The sequence below is a fragment of the Carlito syrichta genome, unplaced genomic scaffold (genome assembly GCF_000164805.1).
Source record: "Carlito syrichta isolate Samal-C Ts95f unplaced genomic scaffold, Tarsius_syrichta-2.0.1 Scaffold303504, whole genome shotgun sequence".
In the NCBI taxonomy this organism is placed as follows: Eukaryota; Metazoa; Chordata; class Mammalia; order Primates; family Tarsiidae; genus Carlito; species Carlito syrichta.
Genome location: NW_007247600.1, coordinates 292,349 through 317,035, shown reverse-complemented (window position 1 = coordinate 317,035; position 24,687 = coordinate 292,349). Strand labels below are relative to the sequence as shown.

The 24,687-nt window shown below is 40.8% G+C and overlaps 1 protein-coding gene across 1 annotated transcript; it reads left to right on the top strand.

The window, feature by feature from the left end:
* Positions 1-12,009: 12,009 nt before the first annotated feature.
* Positions 12,010-13,022, top strand: TAAR5 (trace amine associated receptor 5). Its single transcript, XM_008058598.2, is given in 2 exon segments — positions 12,010-12,157; positions 12,160-13,022. Coding segments are annotated over 2 exon segments (1,011 nt in total).
* Positions 13,023-24,687: the final 11,665 nt, after the last annotated feature.

The following is a 24,687-nucleotide window of genomic DNA, read 5'->3' as shown; positions in this document are numbered from 1 at the left end:
TTCACCATACAGGAGAGGCCTCAGCTCTAAAGCTTTTTTTCTCTCAAGGCAGGGGCTTAGGGAGCTTGTTTAAATAGTATTTAAGAAAGAGCCATAAGTCCTATACAGTGAAAAGACAAAGAAGAGAGTGGTTCCAGACTTTTATGAGATGGGGAAATAGTAAAATCTGTTCACAGACCCCTCTAGGCGAATAAGCAAGTGATATATCCAGAAAGGAAGGATTGATGTCCTGCAATCAGGCAAGCAGAGGCCGAGGCCAAAGGTCCCACTGCATTTTCAATGTCTTTAATTTGACAGTCCTCAATATTTGGGGGGAGACATACTTGGTTTTTCTTCATAGACCTGGACCCCTGTTGCCCAGCAGTGCCGGCAGCAAGGAAGAATTGCTGGGTGCGGCACGCAGAACGGTAGGGCTAGGCTGGAACCTGTCCGGTCCCTCTGTTCATCATAGCATCTTCCTGCAAGTAGCTGCAGAAAAATGATGGCAGCTTCACATCTGCTTTTGAAATCTCACATATGTTCCTCTCACCACCTGGAATCACATCCAGAAAGAAGTTCTAGGCACGGCAGTTCCCAGCTGAGGTTGACAGAGCACAATCTGTTACAGGAAATAAAATAAGCAAAGGAAACAGCAGAATAACTTGTGGGGATAGAATCCGTTCAGCCACGTATGTGGGAGAAGTTGCCAGAAAGTGAGGATGGGTCGGGAGCACCTTATACCCCTGCTAAGATGCTCAACTTGGTCCCTTCAGTGGGATTAATGGACATTTTCAATACTGGATTTTAGCCATTTTTCTCCCTACAAAATCATAATGTTTTGTTCTAATAGACAGACATATGAATGAAAAGATGCAAACTAAACAGCTTGGTGAAAATATAATATATAATAATATGTAATATAATACCACCTCTCTGGGACTATTGCCAAACTGGAAAGTACCTACATATATGTACCCTGTGTTCACTGTTTTAGCTTCTCATCTTACTCTTATAAAAATCACTCATGTGAGCTCTTGAATAGCCTTTGGGTTAATAGATGTTGCTTGTTAAAGGGAAGAAGAGTGGGGGGGAAAGATACAGGCATAGTAACTGGCCTTCTGGACAATCTTTCTGGCAAGGTCACTTCAGGAGATATTGTAAGGGTCTACTTCATGAAAGTGGTCCAATCTCCATCACTACAAAATCAAATTTTTAAACCTAATCATGTTTCTTCTCAATTATTCCTCTACCCTTACCTGCTCAATGAACAGGAGTCAGGGGGTCTCAGCAGAAGCTGTTTGAGGACAAGAGGGAATTAATCTGTTGCAAAGATGGAAAGGTGGTTGTTTAAGACTTTCATCTTTTTAGGGGCGGGATTGGCAGTTGAAGGAAACTGCTAGGGGAGGGAGGGGCATACCTCATCAACAAGGGTACCTGCATAATCAATGTTTGTATACCTAACCCTGAATTGTACCTCACATCTTTATAATTTAAAAAAAAGAAAGAAAAAAATTAAACCTACAGTGGGATGTGAAAAAAAAATTATGAAGGAAAAAAAAGTAACCTTGTTTTAAAAAGTGTCTACTGTAGGCATCTAATGTGGGTGATGTGAGAATTAAAAACAAGGGAACTATTTAAAAAAAAAAGACTTTCATCTTTTTGAGGTGTCAGGCAGTAGAGAGGGCATGAGTTTTGGAGTAGGGCCAACCCAAGGTTCAACTTGTCTAATTCCTCAGTGAGTTACCCTGCACAACTTGCTTTGTCTTTCCAAATATTTGCTTCCTAATCGACCAAACAAGAACAATAATGCTCTCTCTGTTGTGGGGATAGCTTAGCTTTGCAAACAAGTGATAGCCAATAAATTCCTAACATTTTTTTCTCTCAAAGAGTTAAAAAAGCAATTTTTAAGAGGATAAATTTTTCCCACAGAGCTTTATAAAAGTAGAATCCAAGTTATAAAATTGTAAAATATGGAACAAGAGATTGGGCTTACAGGTAGATACTTTCAAATGTGAGTTTTATTTTGATTTCATTTTTATTTATTTTATTTTCATTTAGCAAGTGTGCTAATAGCTTTTTAAATCATTAAAAAATGTTATTTATAGTTTTAACAGGAAATGTAAAATCTCTGTGAATAATTTAAAAGATAGATTTTGAAGAATCCAGAATTATTCCAGCCTAAGTACCCTTAAAGGCAGACAAAGACTATTCATAGACAACATGTCATACATTGCAAGGGAGTCTCTGAACCTGAGTAGGTAGGTAAGTTTTTTGTTGTTGTTGTTTGCTTGTTTTCTGAGTTGGAATCTCACTCTGTCACCCAGACTGGAGTGCAATGGCACGCTCCCGGCCACCACAGCCTTGACCTGCTGGGCTCCAATAATCCTTCCGCCTCAGCCTTCCAAGCACCTGGAACTACAGGCGCGTGCTACCACGCCTGGCTAATTTTTTGATTTATTGTAGAGATGAGGTCTCACCAAGTTGCCCGGGCAGATCTCGAACCCGCCGGCTCAGGCAATCCATATATGTTTGAGGTTTTACTAATAATGCTTTCACCTGGCTTCATAATTTCAGGTTATCATAATTTGTGCAGAGTCTCTGCACCAAATCATTGTGCTAAATTTGGAACAAATCTGAAAACAAATTTCATTTCTAGCATTTGATAGTACACTCCTGAGAGTTAATGGGAATTAAGTAACAATCTCTAATATCCTCAGAAATCTTTTAAAAACCTTATGAAAGATAAAATTTGCCCAAAATATACACAGATGCATTCAAAATTAGGAGGAGCTCTGATATTTGAACTATTTTTTAGTCAGGGTGCTCCTCTGGCTAATTTTATTTACAGCTAATACCAGAGTATGTTGTCGCTGGGTGGAGAACCTGGGCAAAGTCCAATTTCTGAGCACTCATAAGACACATTCTTCTTTCCTGGAGTGAAAATATAGACTTTTTTCCCTTTGGAAAAATTATACAGGTTTATTACAAAGAACAAAATGAAACTTCAAGTACCAAAGAAAAGTGCAATGAAGGAAGCAATTCCAAAAACCAACCAGAGATCCAGTCTCAGCTGTCTCTCTTTGTATGCATGCACTCACGGAGACATACATGTTCAATCTTGCTAATCTTTCTTTACTCAATAAAATATCTTGAATATATTGGTCAATAGCAATAGAAATATATTATTCATTGCAATGCCTGAAAAACATCTTATTGCATAAATTACACTATGATTTCTTTACTCCATCCCCTTTTGGAGAACATTCAGGTTATTTCCATTTTTCACTACTATTAACCATAGTTAATAGTATCATTGTATCATAGTATGTCGTTAGTATCATAGTATGTTGTTGTTGGGTCATCTCCCTGAGATATACTCCTTGAGTTCAAAATGCTGGTTCAAAGGATTTGTTGTAGCTATAAGATACATATTACTCCCACTTCCACCTCTTGTTCCAGAAAGGATTTAAGAATGGCTCACACAAATGCATACAAGAAACAGATGATGAAATTAATTTTTCATTTAAAAATCAGGATCCCTACCTATCTCCATACACAAAAAATTAACTCTAAATGGATCAAAGACCTAAACATAAAACCTTAAACTATAAGAATCTTAGAAAACACAGGAGACACCCTTATGGAAATCAGAACTGGCAACCAATTACTATTCAGAACCCTAAATGCCCACACCTTAAGAAATAAGATAGACAAGTGACTTCATCAAACTAATGAGCTTCTGCAAAGCAAAAGAAACCATCAAGAGAGCAGGGAGACAGCCCACAGAGTGGGAAAAAGTATTTGCCAACTGTATATCTGACAACAGCCTAACATCTAGGATCTACAAGGAACTCAAAAGCGCCAAAAGAGAAAAACAAACAGCCCCATTCAAAAGTGGGCAAAAGATATGAATAGACACTTCTCAGAAGAAGATATACAGGCAGCCAACAGACACATGAAAAAGTGCTCAGCCTCACTCATTATCAGAGAAATGCAAATCAAAACCTCATTGAGATACCACCTAACCCCAGTAAGAATGGTCCTCATAAATAAAACAAACAACAATAGATGCTGGTGGGGATGCTGAGAAAAAGAAATGTTTCTACACTATTGGTGGGAATGCAAACTAGTGCAACCTCTTTGGAGGACGGTGTGACGATTTCTGAAAGAACTAGAAATTGACCTTCCATATGACATAGCAATTCCCCTATTGGGAATATACCCGGAGGAATTCAAATCATTCTACAAAAAAGATACCTGCACACGTATGTTTGTCGCAGCTCTATTCACAAAAGCAAAAACATGGAACCAACCTGTTGCCCATCCAAGCTAGACTGTATTAAAAAAATGTGGTACATATACACAATGGAATATTATGTAGCCATAAAGAAGGACAAACATATGGACTTTGCAGCAACTTGGATGGATTTGGAGTTGATCATACTCAGTGATCTATCACAGAAACAAAGAACAGAGTACCATATGATCTCACGCATAAGCGGACCTTGAACAATTATAATATTGTAAGAAAGCAATTGACCATAGTGGAAAACTCTCAGGTGGGCGGGTAGGATTGGCAGTTGAGGGAAACTGCTAGGGGAGGGAGGGGCATACTTCATCAGCAAGGGTACCTACATAATCAACGTTAGTATATCTAACCCTCAATTTTACCCCATATGTTTATAAAAAAAAAAAAAAAAGAAAAGTAAAGTGGCCAGGCTTTGGCTCAACCTATATAATTCCAGCACTTTGGGAGGCCGAGGCAAGTGGATTGCTTGAGCCCACAGGTTCAAGACCTTCCCGGGCAATTGGCGAGACCTCATCTTTACAATAAAAAAAAAAAAAAAAAATTAGCCAGGCATGGTAGCACGCACCTGTAGTTTCAGTTACTTGGAAGGCTGAGGCGGAAGGATCATCTGAGCCCAGCAGGTTGACTCTGGGGTCCTGTGAGTGTGCCACGGCACTCCAACCTGGGCAACAAAGTAAGACTCCAACTCAAAAAAAAAAAAAGTTAAGTTAAAATTAAAAAATATATAACAAAGTGGGAATTGAGACTAGAAAGATAAGATAAAGACATGGAGCCCAGAATGAGTCAAGGCCACAGAACTCAGCCAAGTGAACCTGGGCCATAGACCTAGACTCCCGCCCGTGCATTTCCCCTGAGTCTCACTGTCACACCATCATTTTATCTGTGTGTCTTCCCTGCTCCTCTCAAGCTCCTTCCTGGCTTCAGCTACTCTTGTGCTACCTCTGGGGACCGTAGACTGTGATAGTTGATATACCCTCTCCTAGAGCAGCATCGCAACTTCTTTTTATTTTATTTTTCCATTTTTCTTCTATTTTATTTTTAATTGATACATAATAACTGTACAGTGTGGTGTTTTAATATATTCATTATTATGAAAGGATCAAGTTAGGGTAATTTAGCATAGCCATCACTTAAACATGTATCATTTCTTTGTGTTAAAACCTTTCTCTTAGGTATTTTGAACTATATAATACAATATTATTAATTATGGTCACCCTACGATGCAATTCAACACCAGAACTTATTTCTCTTATCTAACTGTAATTTTATACCTGTTGACCAATCTCTCCATCACGCACTGCCTGCTAACCGCCGCCCCCCAGCCTCTGGTGACCACTATTCTACTCTGTACTTCTATGAGATCAGCTTTTTTAGATTCCTCTATATGAGTGAGATTATGTGATATACCTTTCTGTTTCACTTAACACAATGTCCTTTGCATTCACCCATGTTACTGCAAATGTTAGAATTCCATTCTTTTTCATGGACAAATTGTATTCCATTGTGTGCTCTTGGTGTCTTTGTCAGAAATTAGTTGGCTAGAAGTGCATGGTTTCATTTCTTTGTTTTTTATTCTGCTGCACAAGTCTGCATGTCTATTTTTATGCCAATAACATGCTGTTTAGGTTACAATAGCTTTTGTACTATATTTTGAAGTCACACAGTGTGATGCTTTAGCTTTGTTCTTTTTGTGCTTCAGATCGCTGTGGCTATTTGGGGTCTTTTGTGGTTTCATGTGATTTTTAGGATTTTTCTATTTCTGAGAGAAATTTATTGGTATTTTGATATAGATTACATTGTCTGTTGGTTACTTTGTGTAGTATGAACATTTTAACACTGTTAAGTCTTTCAACCAGTGACTACAGAGTATCTTTTCATTTGTTTATGTTCCCTTCAATTTCCTTCATCAATGTTTTATAGTTGTTATCATAGATCTTTCACCTCCTTGGTTAAATGTATTTTTAGGTATTCTATTTTTTGTAGCTTTTGTAAATGAGTTTATTTTCTTGATTTCTTTTTCAGATAGTTTGTCATTAGTGCATAGTAATGCTACTGATTTTTGTATGTTGATTTTGTATCCTGCAACTTTACTGAATTCATTTATTAGTTCTAAAAGTTTTGGTGAAGTCTCTAGGGTTTTTATATATAGATCATGTCAAAGCAACACAACTTATAAATTGAGTTACCCTCATGTCTCGTAACAGATTTAGTTCCTGTATGGTAGGTTAAAAACTGCTGATTAAAGTCCCGCTCTGAATGTTTTATTCACTGCATCCTTACAGTGTTAGCTTGCCTTGGGCACGATCAATTACATTCAATATAAGTTTCTTGTGAGTCTAATATGTACCAGGCACTGTGATAAGTATTGGCCTATGTTGGTAAATAAGTACCTTCTTTCATGAAAGTTATACTTGATGGGGGACCAGAAATAAATGATAATTTGCAGTTCAGTGTTTTAAGAGCTTTTATAAAAGAAGGAAGTGCAGAGTGTGTAAGAAGAAGAAAATGGGTGACACATAGCCTTTCAAAACCAGGCAATACAAGAAGCAGTGAGTAGATCTGAAAGAGATTTAAAAAAAAAAAAAAAAACAGTCCCTATATGCAGAGCTGGGCATGATGGCTCACACCTATAATCCCAGTACTTTAGGAGGCTGAGGTGGGAGGATTCCTTGAGACCAACAGTTTGAGATCAGGTTGGGCCACCTACCAAGATCTTGTCTCTACAAAAAATTTTTTAAAAATTGGCCAGTTGTGGTGGTGTGTGCCTGAAGTCTCAGCTCCTCAGAAGCCAAGATGGGAGGGTCGCTTGAGCCTTAGAGTTCAAGGTTACAATGAGCTATGATCATGTCACTGTACTCCAGCCTGAGGAACACGGTAAAACCTCATCTCTAATAAATACACACACACGTACATACATAATATCCTGTATAAGAGACATTTACAGCCGGGCTCGGTGGCTCAGCCTGTAATCTCGCGCCTTTGGGAGGCTGAGGTGAGTGGATTGCCTGAGCCCGCGGGTTCGAGACCCGCCTGGGCAGCGAGACCTCATCTCTACAACAAATCAAAAAATCAGCCAGGCGTGGAGTTCTGGCTCCTTGGAAGACTGAGGCGGAAGGATTGCCAGAGCCCAGCAGGTGGAGGCTGTGGTGGCCGGGAGCGGCCACTGCACTCCAGTCTGGGCGACAGAGTGAGACTCCAACTCAAAAAAAAAAAGGAGAGAGAGATATTTACTGGCACACTGGGATAAAAGCAAAATATAGATTTAAAAAAAATAAAATAAGCAAACGCCTGATTTAGAGTATAAATTCAGAGAGGATACAAAATTAAGAAAATAGAAGAAAATAATTAGTATTTATTGATTAACTACTATACTCCAGGTAAGTGGTATAATTTATTTTATTTAATCTTCTAAACATTGAACACCTCCTATAACTATAGATTAGAACTCCTTATCCTCAGAGAGGTTAGGCAACTTTTCCAAGATCACACAGCTAATATTTTAGAAGTAAGATTCAAAACCAGGCTTATCTCTCTGTAAAACCTTTGTTCTTGGCACTGTCTAATGCTTACTAAAGTCTCTCCCCTTATATACTTTTAACCTATCTTTATTGAATTGCAGAGCTGAAACTAAAAGCAGGTAGTCTTGTACTCCCTAAATCAATCCTGGAATGACTACTTTATTTGTACTTCTAAAAGAGTTGCTACTATTCCTTCTGTTAAAAAATAAATCATCACTTTAACTGCCCTTTGTAATGGTAATTGCCCTTTCATATCACAAATATAATTAGAGGCAGTTCTTTAAAATTTATTGACAGCCTGTCTCAAATACTATTGAACAAGTACAGGTTTCTTGAGGGCCTCAGCTAGAATTCTTTTCCTGTAGAATATCTCCTATCAGTCTTTTTCTACCTTTGACCAACATTTAGAACTTATTTTAGGAAAGCTTGAAAATTTCCTTCATTAGAAAAGAAATGTCCCCATCCTGTAGCCCAGCCTAGTGGTTTTGGTGCTATTAAATAGCACGTATGCTGTTAAAAAAAAAATCTAAATTTCTAAACAGCAATTTGACTACCTTGTGCATGTCTTCCTCCCTGCCTCCCCCCACTTTTTTTTTTTTTTTTTTTTTTGGTTTTTCGAGTTTAGTCTCACTCTGTCACCCAGACTGGAGTACAGTGGCATGCTCACAGTCACCCCAGCGTTGACCCGCTGGGCTCCGGGAGTCCTTCAGCCTCAACCTTCCAAGGAGCCAGAACTACAGGTGTGCCTGCCATCCCCGGCTCATTTTTTAATTTATTGTAGAGATGAGGTCTCGCCAAATTGCCCAGGCGGGTCTCGAACCCACAGGCTCAGGCAATCCGCTCGCCTCAGCCTCCCAAAGTACTGAGATTACAGGATGAGCCACAGAGCTAGCCCATCTCCCCTTGCTAAAATGCACAACTACTTTGATGAAAGCTCTTTCCCCAGAGCTCCAATGAACTCCCAAACTAACGAGAAAACGTAGGCAATTCAGATTCTAATTACATTTGCTTCTTGTTGTTATGCAACTGGAATGTTTTCTAAAAGTCAGTGGAAGAGGGAATAAGTTACCTAACTTGGGAAGGTTAACAGTTATCTGGATTAGATCTCCATTCATACTCCTGCCCATCTAAGTCAACTTACTACATACCAAAGACTTCTTAGTACTTTATACATTTTAGTTCAATCTTCACAACAAAATTGTGACATAGATATTATATTATATTCAATTAATAGATGAGAAAACTGGGCACAGAAGGATGAGTTCATTCTGGCATACAGATAGTACCTCTCTGGCATAGAGATTGTACAATCTGTACAATCCTACATTTCCAAAGACATTGGTGATTACATTGGTAAGTTGCATTTAAGTAGGTTTGCTGTCATCTATCCAAGCCCGGGCACCTTGGCGAGACCTTGTCTCTACAATAAATCAAAAATTAGCTGGGCGTGATAGCGCACACCTGTAGTTCTGGCTCCTTGGAAGGCTGAGGCTGAAGGATCGCCGGAGCCCAGCTGGTCGACACTGGGGTGACTATGAGTGTGCCACTGCTCTCCAGCCTGGGTGATGAAGTGAGATTCCAACTCAAAAATTTAAAAAAAAAAAAAATCTATCCCAGAACCAAAACCTTTCTGGAAGTTTTCTTCTTCAGCCCTATTCCAGCTATAAGACATTTGTTCATATTTTTTACAGGCTTAGTCAAATTAAATATAGAGCCATAAGACTCTCTGTCAACTGGATGTGGATTTTTACTTTTAGGCTAAGGAGGTGTCATGGTACTTGGGAAAACAGGATTTTTCTTTGGTCTGAATAAGTTCTAGAGTCAGCAATCCATTTCCACACATGTGAATCTGATACAAGGTAAGTTTCAGCAGTCATCAGGCTACAGGGAGCTTTGCTTTGCAAAACATTGGGCTTTGCTGGGACTTTGTGGAGAAGAGGGTGGTGTATGCCAACCTCCCACATTCTTTTTGACCTGCCCCACCTACTCCTAGAGGCCTCTCTGGCAGATTCAAAATGGTATCACCTTTAGAATTCTGTTTCTTGTACAACATCAACTTGACTTGTGTTGTGGAATGGTGTCTCCATGACCATAAAGAGGCATACCAACTTCTAGGACACCGAGAAAGAGGGGGGAAGAACATGATTCAACGTGCTATTTTCTTCCATAATATCTCTGTGCATAGGCCCCGCACGGTGGTTCATGCCTATAATCCCAGCATTTTGAGAGGGCAAGGTGAAAGGATTGCCTGAGTGCACAGGTTCAAGACCAGCCTGGGCAACCCAGCAAGATCTCATCTCTACAATTAATCAAAAAATTAGCTGGGCATGGTGGTACACGCCTGAATTTCCATCTACTTGGAAGGCTGAGGCAGAAGTTTCATCTGAGTCTAGCAGGTCGAGGCTGCAATGGCCATGACCATGCCACTGCATTTCAGCCTGGGCAACAGCGTGGGACACCAACTCAAACAAAACAAAACAAAACAAAACAAAAAAAACCTCTGTGCACTCGAGACATATGGATTTAACTGTGTGTATTCTTATGAATGGGGAAATAGAGGGTCAGATTAGGTCATGGCAAAGAATATGGCAAAACAGGAATTTAACTATTCTGCTTTCTGGTGAACTGTTTCACCTAACCATGCTTTCTTTCATATCACAAACCACAGAACTTATAAAGAACATCATGATGAATCTCACATGGAGTCACAAAACTCCCCTTACAAACCGAAGGACTCAGCCGGGCTCGGTGGCTCAGCCTGTAATCCCACGCCGTTGGGAGGCTGAGGTGAGTGGATTGCCTGAGCCCGCGGGTTCGAGACCTGCCTGCCTGTAATTCCAGCTACTCGGAAGGCTGAGGCGGAAGGATCACCAGAGCCCAACAGGTCGAGGCTGCGGTGGCCGGGAGCAGCCACTGCACTCCAGTCTGGGCGACAGAGTGAGACTCCAACTCAAAAACGAAACAAAACAAACAAACAAACAAAAAAACAAACCGAAGGACTCATGATCAGTTCTTTCAACTATTTCTCATATTGAGAGAAATGTGCACAAATGATCCTAAAGCAGAACAAAATTCACTAAACATGAAATTAAATAAAATAATATATAGCCACTATCAACAGGCAAGAATACCTGCACATATATCCTAGAACTGGTGAGAGTGTGTATACACCACTGTGTGTTTACATGTTATTATCAATTAACTGTCAGAGGAAATGATCTTATATTTCAGTGGAAACTTATAAAACTAAGACTTGTGAATAGTGCAAGCTAGGTCCCTTGGTACTCCTCCCTGTTTACTTGTGTCACATCACATGGAGGAAGAGTTCCTGTTGAGAGTGTAAGATCATTAACTGATTGCACATATGTCATCTTTGCTGATATAAAAAGACTCAACATTCATTTTGTCCACCTGCTACAAAGAGACTTCTTCCCATGAAGTGATTCTGCTGATTTCTACCTCTGTAAGTAGCCTAGAAACTATAGATTTAATTTATCAGAACTCGTTTAATAGCTCACAGACTACTGTTAAGATGGATAAAATTTTTTTTGTATTCATTCTTCCAAGATATGTAGGTACTGTGTGTTACTTTTAAAAAATGTGCAGCATTCAAAACCAAAATAGAGCAGTTTTCTATTTTTAAAAATTATGTTCATGCTGAATTCTTCTCATGGAAAGAGTTTACATGTAACTGAAAACCTTGATCTGCGGATTTTATTGTCTATTTACTTAATTATTCAAAGGGGAACTAGAAGCTACTCCTTCCCCAAGAAATAATTTATTAATTTGGTTCCTAGCATAGCTTTAAATTTCCCTTTACATTTGACGAGTATCTTATCAAAATGGAAGAGATATCTTCTCAATAATTCTATACTATACTTGCTACTACAGAATCAGTTTTTCTTTGAGCAAACATTTCCCTTACCCGCTCCTTCTCTTTTCTTATGAATACTGTCTATACTTGTTTCAAAGTACTTAGTACAAACTAGGACTAGTAAAAGTAACTCTTTAGAAACTTTGAGTTTCTTGCTGCATTTGAATTTCAGGGCACATTTGAATTGTACACAGGGATGTTGTGCTCAGCTCAAAATTGCGCTTTAGTTTCCTCCTTTTGACCTCACTTTCTGATAATTTAGAGGACAATTCTTTCCCCCGTGGAGAAGGCAACCAGATCTTGCAGAGAGTAGAGAGTAGAAACCATAAATGAGCGCTGTCCTCGTCCCAGGTGCTGAAAAACACCCTGTGGCGTTCTGCTACCAGGTGAATGGATCTTGCCTCAGGACGGTCCGTCCTCTGGGCATCCAGTTGGTGATCTACCTGTCTTGTGCAGCAGGCATGCTGATTACAGTGCTAGGAATTTGTTTGTGGTGTGTGCTGTGTCCTACTTCAAAGTGCTTCACACTCCTACCAACGTCCTGCGGCTCTCCCTGGCCCTGGCTGACATGTCTCTGGGTCTGCTGGTGCTACCTCTCAGCGCCATTCGCTCCGTGGAGAGCTGCTGGTTCTTCGGGAATATCCTCTGCCGCCTGCATATCTACCTGGACACCCTCTTCTGCCTTCCCTCCATCTTCCATCTCTGCTTCATTTCCATTGACCACCACTGTGCCATCTGCAACCCCCTGCTCTATCCCTCCAAGTTCTCGGTCAGGGTGGCCCTTGGGTACCTCCTGGCAGGGTGGTGGGTGCCTGCCACATTCACAGCCTTCTTCCTCTACACAGATGTGGTAGAGACTGGGCTCAGTCATTGGCTGGATGAGATGCCTTGTGTGGGCCGGTGTCAACTGCTGTTCAATAAGTTTTGGGGCTGGTTAAATTTCCCCATGTTCTTTTGCCCCTGCCTCATCATGATCTGCTTGTATGTGAAGATCTTTGTGATTGCCAACAGGCAGTCTCAGCAGATCAACACGCTGAGCAATAGCCTGGCTGGAGCTGCTAAGCGTGAGAGGAAGGCTGCCAAGACTCTGGGTGTGGCTATGAGCATATACCTCTTGTGCTGGCTCCCCTTCACCATAGACACACTCGTGGACAGCCTCCTTCACTCCATTACACCGCCACTGGTCTTTGACATCTTGATCTGGTTTGCCTACTTCAACTCAGCCTGCAACCCCATCATCTACGTCTTTTCCTACCGGTGGTTCAGGAAGGTCCTGAAACTTATCCTGAGTCGGGAGGTCTTCTCCGCCAAGACATCCACTATTGATTTGTACCAAGAATGACTCCTTCTACTAAATGCAGCAAGGCATAGGGCCTCACAGGAATGGTGAGTGGAGTTGTAGCTGTGGACTGTGTGTTGACAAGTTTGTGGGCATGCTTCCAGGACAGCATGGTTTAAGTGGAGGGGGAAAAAACAACCAAGTTTCTTGATTAGAAAAGAGGTATCGCACTCTTCTCATTCAACGTTTCTACAGTAGAATGCAGAAAAGGAGAGCATGGAGTCATCTTAATATCTACTGGATAAACCAAAGCACTGTGCAAATATTTGGCTCCTAATTTGTTGCTGCTTTGCTTTGTTTTGTTTTTGAGTCGGAGTCTCCTTCTGTCACACAGGATGAAATGCTGTAGCGTAATCATAACTCACTGCAGCCTTGACCTCCTCAGGCAATCGTTCTGGCACTGCATAGCTGGGATTACTGGCACGTGACATTACACCCAGCTAATTGTTTTGATTTTTTGTAGAAATGAGATCTCACTATGTTACCCAGGGTGGTCTTGAACTCCTAGGCTCAAGCAATCTTCCCTCCTTGGACTCCCAGAGTGCTGGGATTACAGATGTGAGCCACCATGCCCAGTCTATTGATTCCTTAAAATAGCTAAGATGCAGAGGTGAAAGGAACAGAGTATGAAGATCCAGATTTTTTGGTTCTCCCTCTGGTTCTACCACAGGGCAGCAGCTGGGAGAGAATAACAGTCTTAGGCTCATCTCTACCCTCACTACAGAATTTCCCCATCCAAAAAAGTAGGGGTCTGTATTGTTTCTTTTATAAATGCTAGATTAAAACATTGCATAATTTAACTTTGGGAAACCTTGTGTGAATCATAATTTCACATCTCATTTCATAACCACCGTCAAGTGTTCCAAATGTTTCTTTTTCAAAAATATTCACTTCAGAATTCAGTCCACTTGAAACCCAACCATTAAACACATTTGTAAGATAGGTTTGTTCATTCCAATGATCATGGAGAAAAATGTATTATATTCTTGAAGAAATATTTTTCTCCTTTAAAAAAAATTGAGAACTGAAAATACGTGAAATATTTTGTTAAGTGATAATTATCTATCTCTGGCCATTTTGCTATTTCCTTTCTCTAAATGTATCACATAAGTTAGATCTGCTATCTTTCCAGGAACATCCGTACATGGTTTTCTTTGGAAAAACCAATACCTGTGCCCCATGCTTGCTCAGAACTGAACCACGATTTCTCAGCAGTGATTACTAGTAAATGTACTCCCCTTTTATGTACATTCTGTCTCTGTCTTCTTCCTGAATCTTTTCCTAAGTATTCACCCTCTTTCCATATTTCTTGCTAAGTATTTTTAAGTTAATAATTGCTTATTTGTATGACTTCTTTGTAAGTTAGTTTGAAGTCTCTGAAGTACAGATGCTCAGATAGATATTGTTATACAGATATGTCATTCTCAATTAACAAGCATAATAAGTGAGTGGAAACAATTCATATGTCAAAGAATGAGTGAAAAAAATTGATATGGTAACATTTATAGACAACTGGTCATCAAGCAAATTACTTAAAACCACCATTAACATGTCAATAATAAGCTTTAAAGGAACAAAAGTTGTATTTCATCAATGAAATGAGCTGAAATGCATTTATTCCATTTATTATATACATTTACACATTTACACACACAGAGAAGTAATTATTAATTTTTTTTGCTAGAGAGAGAACTCTATTGATCCTAAATGTTTATTCTTTTTTATTTCCTTTTCTATTTTAAAGAAGTGGGGTACAAGCCAAGACTCTAAATCCATGCAAGTTGCTATAAAGTTCATAGTTTTGTCCTTCTTTATGGCTGCATAATATTCCATCGTGTATATGTACCACATTTTTTTATCCAGTCCACTTTCAATGGGCAGCACATTTGGTTCCATGTTTTTGCTATTGCAAGAATATTTGTACGTATATTTTTAATGTCTAGTTATTCTTTGGAAGTGATTATAGTAATTATTCCCATTAATCTTTAAGCATTATTAAATAAATAAATTAGATGAATTACAAATTAACACTTATCCTAGGTTATACTATTTTGAGACATTATAAAGCTAGGAATACCATACCTTCAAAGCAACAATAGATGTAATTTTCAATGTACAAGTTAGTCAGTACTTTAAAAAGCATATTTTCCTCCTACCCTTTTAGAGATAAGACACCCCCATTCCCAATCCACTGGGCATGGCAGTTTCTATCCTGGAAGTAAGAGACTCAGCTGGTTTACCAGGTGGAGACTCTGTATTTGTCACTTTCACAGAAGCAGGGGATGACTCTGCAACTAGTACATCTTGTTCCCTGTCAAGTGGAGAGGGCTGCCTCGGCCCGACTGGCCTCTGTGAAGATGAGAAGGGAAGGGAAGGATGGAAACGGAAGGAACTAACATTTAAGGAGAACGATACTGTTCTGCATCTTGCTTAACAGCCAGAAGCCTTTTGAGGTGGATGTTACCAAACTTACTTTACAGATGAGGCACACAGAGATTCATAATTCACTTTGGTCTCTTTACTTGAAAGTTGTTAACTCATCTACTTTTTCTCTGAGCTATTAGACAAAACTAGACTGGTAATAAACCTGTGAGTAGGACTAACATTTGAAAGCAGGTAGGAGACTTTAGTTTCTAGTGAGTCACAGAAATGCAAAGACATGATTGCCATGGTACAATGTTTGTATCACCAATAAACAAGGGAGAAATGCGAACAAGAATCACACCTTGGGTGGACACCCAAAGGGAACCTATGGACAGATGAGGCACCTGAGCCCAGCTTTTGAAAGTCCGGCTCTTTGATCATCTTTGATAGGAGAACAGGATGTAAGAAGTAAATTTGTTTCACTTAGCAAATCTGCTTAGACCTTTGAACAAATAGCTAACCATGGGACTGTTGACATTACCTCCTTCAAGGAACTGTAGATATGCAACCAGAGAAACTTAATAAAAGCAAACTCCTTGACATAAATGAGGAAGGTGGTTGTGATGAAAAGGATGAGGAGGTCCCAGAAGAAGTGACATGAATGAAAAACTTCACATTAAAGGAACTTTCAGAGATTTTTCACAACATTGAAAGCATAACTGAAACATTGACAGCTTACATTTTTTTGCAAAGAAGTAAAATATTATAATTCTTAAAAAAGATAAAGAGAGCCTGCATTCAATGACATTCCTTTGAAATCTGAGCAGAGTGTCCATGTTGATACTTTACTGTTCTTAGGTAATAAACTTTACTCATTCGGTCTTAACTGCATTTAAGGCAACAGTTCATACTTTTTTGTACCTTGGACACCTTTGACACTTTGGTAAAGATCTTGGATCTCCACATCTAAATACAATTTTTAAATGGATACAATTTTTTTTTTAGAGCCAGAGTCTCACTCTGTCGCCCAGGCTGGAGCGCAGCAACACACTCATGGCCCCTGCAGTCTCGACCTACTGGGCTCACGAGATCCTTCCGCCTCAGCCTTCCAAGTAGCTGAAACCACGGGCATGAGCCACCACGCTTGGCTAATTTTTTGATTTATCTTAGAAACAAGGTCTCACCAAGTTGCCCAGGTTGGTCACGAACCTCTGGACCCAGATAATCCTCTTGTCTCGGCCTACCAGAGTGCTGGGATTACAGGCTTGAGCCACCATGTCTGGCCTGGATACAATTTTTTAAAAGCAGAATTATAAAAAATTATGCTAGAATACAATTAATAAAATATCTTAGAAATAGCCAAGTTTGTAATATAATCATATGTGCGCATCTTTCTGAAAGTACCAAATAACAAGAACCACTAGCAGGTGCAATGGAACTTATAATTTTAAAATAGTGATAAACATAAATAAAATTGCACAATATCTGACACAATTACATTGAGCTATGAAGATATGAATTTCTATTGGTAACAAAAATGAGAGGCAGTGTTAATATCACTGTGGTTTTGCTTACATTTAAAATGGAAGAACATGATAAAATTTCTGAAGTGGTTAGTGAATATAAACGTAGAACAGTTTTCCTATGCAAGTTCATGGACATCCTGATTTAAGAACCTCAGTGACGTGTGAATGCCCGGCATTCTTCTGAACATCATAACTTGTGATCAGATGTGAACAGAAGGCAGTGGCAGTTTGTGAACAGAAGGCAGTGGCATTTAGATCTCACCGTTAACTGCTGATAGACTGAAAGCTGCTCAAGGCTCATCTACATCAATGGCATTCCTCTGGAAAATAGCTCAACAAGCACCATCATTTCTTGGTGTTTTTGTGATTGATTGGAATTTTTGTCTATTTAAAAAATGTCCTGTTTCATAAAATATATAAGTATAGTTTTACATGGATGAATCCTTCTTGTTTTGTATAAATCTGGCCATTATATTTTTCTTGAAGCATCTCTCAACTTAATTATATTGTTTTCTTTTAAGTTAGTCAAGCCATATTACAACTCACCTCAGCTGGTAGCATGTGTGAATATATAATACCCATGAATGTGTGTGTACAACTGGGAGTAGACATGTATGTGAAGGAGTATGTGTGTGTGTGTCAATAGATGTGTGTGGGGGGGATAGTGTGAAGGGGTAGAAATATATGATCTGTATGCCATATATATATGGACAAGTTCTCTGAGCAAGGCCATTTCCATAGCAAGTGCCCCTTTGTACTGCTTCTGTTCCAGAAAATTAATTCTGCAAGGACCATCAAGAATCAAGAAGTTGGCTGAGCATAGTGGCTTATGGCTGTCATAGTGGCTTATGGCTGTCTTTGGGAGGCCAAGGCAGGAGGATTGCTTGAGTCTAGGAATTTGAGAGCAGGTGAAGCAATATAGTGAGACCTTGCCTCTACAAAAACATGAAAAAATTAGCTAGGTGTGATGGCACACATCTGTAATACCAGATACTTGGGAGGCTGTTTTGGAAAGACTGCCTGAGCCCAGGAGGTTGAGGCTGTAGTGAGTACTGCACTCCAGCCTGGGAATTAGAGTGAGACCCCTGACACACACACACACACACACACACACACACACAGAGAGAGAGAAAGAGAGAGAGAGAGAGAGAGAGCGAGAGAGAGAGAGAGATCAAGAAGTCACACTATCAGCAGCCTAAAGTGAGAGGGAGAACCAGTCCTCTCTCCTTTTCAGAGATGGACAGGCATAACTTGTCTCTGAAACTCTGATGGCTGCTAAGTTGGAGCTGTGGGAGATAACAAAAGGGAAGTTATTCGCCATCCTCAGTGCTGGCCCTGGGCACCTATCACACATTGCCACCGAGAGGTTTGTCTTCCACACTTCCCACCTCCATTTATGCTGTACTCCCACCACAGTTTCCCGCAGTCTCTCCTTTCATGGCAGGAGCACATGTCCAAGACCTGCTCATGTTGAACTTGGCCATGTGACTTGTTCCGATCACCGCAATCCAGGCCAATGTGATACTTGCCATGTTCAAACTTTCAGTGTCATTACGTGGTTCAGTCGAGCTTTTGCACCTCTGCCTTCCATCCTTTCAATTGGAGTTGCTCCTTTAACAAGTCCAGAAGGAACATAAACAAGAATAAATATCTATTGTTGCAAACGACTGAAAGTCTATCATACTGGAAAGCTGACTAACAAAATTTGAAGAACTCCTTTGGGTTGGATCTTGTTGGGCATGGTTAATGTCTATAGAGCTGAATAATTTAATGTATTTGAGACAATACAGACCATGTGTTTTTGCTTTTTCATTTTTCTTTTTGAAATTTTTTTTGTTTATAAAGATTATAATTAATTGTGTATGTATGTAAGAGTAATTTGGAGAATACCAAAAAGCCCAGAGAAGAAAAAAATTTCTCTAACTTGCATTTTCTTTTTATTTATTTATTTATTTTAATTTTAAAGATGTGGGGTATAATTCAGGGTCAGGTATACACATGTTCGTGAGGTAGGTACCCTTGTTGATGAGGTGTGCTCCTCCTTCCCCTGGCAGTTTCCCTCAACTGTCAATCCCAAGCTCCTCCCCTGGCAGTTTCCTACTACTGCCGATCCCTTTCTTATAGTATTATGATAATTGTTCAAGGTCCACTTATGTCTTACTCCTGCTTTCTAGAGAAAAACCTTCTACGTACTCATCTAATCTTTTCACTCAAGTCGTGCTGTTTTGAAATACAGTATTTTGATATTTTGATTGCATATCTTTTTTTTTTTTTTTTTGAGAAAGGAGGATTTATTGAGAGGACAGAAAAAGCTCCCACACTGGAAGGGGACTCAAGGGGGTTGCCCTATTGCATTTCTTTATATGTATTTTGCTCTGGGCTTATAGTAATCTGTGAGCCTGATGCTCATTTTCCAATTTCAAGGAAAGAGTTATAGTGACAGACTTAATTAAGGATTTTAGATTTGTCAGTATATCAGGGACGAAAACAGGACAGACCTTAACAACATTCTAGCCAAGTGATGGATCACAGATGGAAGCAAAGTTAATGTGTGAGTTTCCTGTTGCTGTAGTAACAAGTTGCTACAAACATAGTGGCTTAAAATGAAACAAGTTTATTTTTATACAGTTCTTGAATGCCAAATTCTGAAATGGGTTTTATAGGGCTCTAATCATGATGTCAGTTTGGTTGTTCTCTTCCCTGTCTTTTCCAACCGCCTGTGTCCCTTGACTTGTGGCCATATCTCTCTGGGCTCTACTTCTATTGCCACACGTCTATCTATCTCCCTTTTATCCCTCATAACAACCCTAGTAATGAGTCCATGTTAATCACCCAGGGTAGTGTCTCAAGATCCATACTTCAATTACACCAATAAAATACCTTTGACTATGTAAGGTAACATCTTGACAAGTTCTGGGGATTAGGACATGGACGTCATTGGGAGAAAGAGGCCTTGTTCTGTCTACCATAGACACCAAGGGTTCTCTTTTGTATTTCATTCAAAATCTTACATCTTTACTATAACAGGGAAGGAGGTACTGTCATGGTCATACATTCTCAAGTGTACCTCGCTCAATATTGACGGAATTATCTTTATGTCCAGTTCCATATCTTCAATATTAGCTTTTTTAAAAATGGGAGGCCGGGCATGGTGGCTCAAACCTGTAATCCCAGCGCTTTGGGAGGCTAAGGTGAGAGGATTGCCTGAGCTGAGGGTTCGCGACAAGCCTGGGCAACTTGGTGAGACCTTGTCACTACAATAAATAAAAAAATAAGCCGGACGTGGTAGCACACACCTGTAGTTCCAGCTACTTGGAAGGCTGAGGCAGAAGGATCACCTGAGCCCAGCAGACTGAGGTTGTGATGGCTGTCAGCGTGTCACTGCATTCCAGCCTGGGCAACAGAGTGAGACTCCAACTCAAAAAAAAAAAAATGTGTGTTAGCCTAAAAGCACAGCACAGCTAAACAACACAGAAGAAAGTGGAGTTTCCTTCAGGGAGACATTTTGGTGGTTGGGTGTATAAGTCTAACTCCCAGGATAACACCAGCCTGAAGAACCATCAACAGCTTAGTTAACAGTTCTAGATACATTTCACTCCAGTCCTCATGCAACTAAGTAATGAGAATCCACCCCATTAGCTTGCCACTCTCCCAACTCAATCCAGGTACTATTTCTGCAAGTTCCTTTGTGTTAGAAAGTAGGTATCAGAAGGTTTAAGACTCCTCACGTCTCAGGACTCCTTTTTCCATGGGTCCCATGTAGTTCATGTTCTGCTCCTGCCATGACACTGGCTGCCCTGGTCCCTCACTCCAATTTCTGCTACAGCCCTCACTACTCTCCTGCTCTTCCCCAGTTCTGAAACTGTTCCATGTCACACTTCAGGAGACTCTCCTGCCAAGTATAAAGACCTCTCAGGGCCGGGCTCGGTGTCTCAGCCTGTAATCCTGCGCTTTGGGAGGCCAAGGTGAGTGAATTGCTTGAGACTGCAGGTTCAAGACCCACCTGGACAATTTGGCAAGAACTCATTTCTATAATAAATTTTAAAAAATTAGCCAGGCATGGTAGCACGCACCTGTAGTTCCAGCTACTTGGAAGGCGAAGGCGGAAGGATCGCCGAAGCCCAGCAGGTCGAGGCTGCGGTGGCCGGGAGCGGCCACTGCACTCCAGTCTGGGCGACAGAGTGAGACTCCAACTCAAAAAAAAAAGACCTCTCAGCCCAACCTAGATTATCTGTTTCCTAGTTTACTATCTGTTGATAATAAATGTAGCATGGACCCGGCTCCATGGCTCAACCTGTCATCCCAGCACTTTGGGAGGCCGATAGAGTGGATTTCCTGAACCCATGGGTTCAAGACCAGCCCAGGCAACTTGGCGAGACCTCATCTCTACAATAAATCAAAAATTAGCCTGGCATGGTAGTGTGCGCCTGTAGTTCTAGCTACTTGGAAGGCTGAGACGGAAGGATCGCCTGAGCCCAGCAGGTCAAGGCTGTGGTGACCATGAGCATGCCACTGCACTCTAGCCTGGGCGACAAAGTGACACTCCAACTCAAAAAATAAATAAATAAAATGTGACATGGCAGTTTCAAGTTTAGGTATTAAACTCTCAAGGGCTAGAACTCTGCACAGCTTCACTGTTTGTCACAACCTGACACTTCTAGATACTCCTTTGGGGCATTCCAGATCTATCACTCATTCATGTTTTCATGTGAATTTCTTGCCTTCTTGGAGCTCATTTCCTATGACTTCTTTCCCTGACAGTCCTGAGGGCAATCTTTTCAACTCTTCTTGTTTTTGTATGTTTGCTCTATTTTTTAACCCTGATGATCAATGAATTTCCATCCCAAATTTGGTTTGACCATCTTTTAGTCATTTGGGTCATCATCACAACAGACTTCTAGCCTTGGCATACCAGACTCCCATGGCTGGCATGCAGAGAAAGCCCTACTGCGTTGCTCACAGGCACTTAGAATCAGAATTTCTAGAACTAGAAGGAACTTTAGAGGCCATCTGTGTGCACTCTGTTATTCACACTGGGGTCCCTTAAGGTTAACTCACCCATCCAAAGTCCCGCAAACCGCCAGTGACAGAGACAGGACTTAGAACCCAGAATCCTAAAGTCCTGCTGGCATGCTATTCATCAACTCAATTCTTCTCTGCAGGAGGATTACGCTGTAGGTAAAAGGAGGGCCTTCAGAGTTGGAGGAGCTGGCTGCAAGTCCCAATCTTCCAAGCACCAGCACTGGGATCTGGGCCATGCTGTTGGAACTGTGCAGGCTTTAGTACCTCCCTTGGAGGGCTGAGAGATGACAAACATCTGAGGGGCATCCTGAAAATAATTAACAAGCACAGTATGTTTTACAGCAGGGGAAATAAACTCACGAAGGATCCAGGTCTCAAATATTTTCCCACAAACTCTTTGGACACATTTATTTATTTTAGAGAGTGAGTCTTTTGAAGTAATTTTATATGGTCTCTGTTGATTGAGTCCTAAGAATGACAAAGCTTGCTAAACACCAAATGTTAAAAGAGTTCATGGCACATTCAACAGCTGTTTTCAGAGAAGGCTGACTTAGTTATTTTATTTTATTTTTTTTTTTTTGAGAGTAGAAAAAACAGATTTATTGAGTCTGCTGCAAGGGAGATAATGGGCAGGATGGCAATAAGGGAGCTGTCTGCCTATTTTATTCTTTGTAAAAATGCATTCAATGCATCCTCTCAATGCTGGGACATAGATTTCTATTTTATTTATCTACTTATTTATTCACTTAACTGGCCAAAGTAAAGCAACAACTAGGGAACAAAGAAACAAAACAACAATAAAAGCTATAATTTACTTCCAGTGGTACTTAAGGAAGACAGATAAACACAAGAAAATAAGCAGTTATATAACGTGTATACCTAATCCTGAATTGTACCCCACATCTTTAAAATAAAATATATTTTAAAAATATAAATGAAAAAATATAAACATACTCACACATATACAAACCATAGTTCAAAAAAGAATTACAAAATTTTGTACTTACCCCTTGGTTTAAGAAATAAAACATTACTTGTTCTTTAAAAAAAAAAATGTGGCAAGGCTTGGTGGCTCAGCCTGTAATCCCAGCACTTTGGGAGTCCAAAGTGAGTGGATTGCCTGAACCTGCGGGTTTGAGGTCAGTCCAGGCAACTTGGCAACACCTTTTCTCTACAATACATCAAAAATTAGCCAGGCATGGTAGCATGTGTCTATATTCAGCTACTTGGAAGGCTGAGGTGGAAGGATAGCTGGGGCCCAGCAGGTCGACGCTGGGGTGGCCATGAGTGTGCCACTCACTGCACTCCAGCTCGGGCAACAGAGTGAGACTACAACTCAAAAAAAAAAAAGTGCAACAAATTCCGATATGTCCAATTAAGCCAATGGGGAAAAAGCCAGGTAGATAAAAGAAAAAAAGAAAGAAACCAACACTAGCTGAGATAGCGACTTTTTGGAGGGAGTGATATTGGATGTGAGACCTGAAAGATGACCAGAAGGCGGGTGTGTGAAGATCTGAGGAACAAGTGATCCAGTGGATGGGATAGCCTGTGCAAGGCTCCTGGGTGATCGAGGAAATGGGATTGCCTTGCAAAGCTTCTAAGTGATCCAGTTGATGGGATAACCAATGCAAGGCTTCTGAGTGACCCAGTGAATGAGATAGCCTATGCAAGGCTGCTAAGTGATTGAGCAGATGGGATAGCCTGTGCAAGGCTCTTGAGTGATCCAGGAGCTGGGATAGCCTGGAGACATCTGGTAGAGATAGCAAACGGACAGGGAGTGGGCAAACATGACTGGAGCATAAAGAGCCAGGGAGAACAGACTAGGTAGTGGGTAGAGTAAGACTATGCAAGGCCTCACAGGCCATAGTCACAGAGTTAGAATTTGATTCTAGGCCGGGTTCAGTGGCTCAGCCTGTCATCTCAGCACTTTGGGAGCTTGAGGCAAGTGGATTGTCTGAGCCCACGGGTTCGAAACGAACCTGGGCTCCTTGGAGAGATCTTGTCTCTAAAAAAAATCTCGTCTCTAAAAAAATTAGCTGGGCATGGTAGTATGCATCTGTTGTTCCAGCTACTTGGAAGGCTGAGGTGGAAGGATCACAGAACTCAGCAGGTCAACACTGGGGTGGCCGTGAGTGGGCCATTGCGTTCCTGCCTGGTTGACAGCGCGAGACTCCAACTCACAAAAAAAAGAAAAAAAAAAAGAATTTCAGCCAGGCTCGGTGGCTCATCTTGTAATCCTGCACCTTTGGGAGGCTGAGGTGAGTGGATTTCCTGAGCCCCGCGGGTTCGAGACCCGCCTGGGCAGCGAGACCTCATCTCTACAATAAATCAAAAAATCAGCCAGGCATGGTAGCACATGCCTGTAATTCCAGCTACTTGGAAGGCTGAGGCGGAAGGATCACCGGAGCCCAGCAGGTCTAGGCTGCGGTGGCCGGGAGTGGCCACTGCACTCCAGTCTGGGCGACAGAGTGAGACTCCAACTCAAAAAAAAAAAGGAAAAGAAAAAGAATTTCTTTCTAAATACAACAGGAATCAGGTTTGGGACTTTGAATTATGAACTCATCACAGACCAAAAAAACAGTTCTGTTGCCGGGTCTGGCCAGGTGTCTGCAGGACCAGGTGTGTGTGTGTGTGTGTGTGTGTGTGTGTGTGTGTGTGTGTGTGTGTTTTCAGCTGTGGCTAGCATTAACCACAGCATCCTCTGCTCTCCATCTCCTAACTCTGCATGGTGACTCCTAATGTCCGTCTGAGAGCAG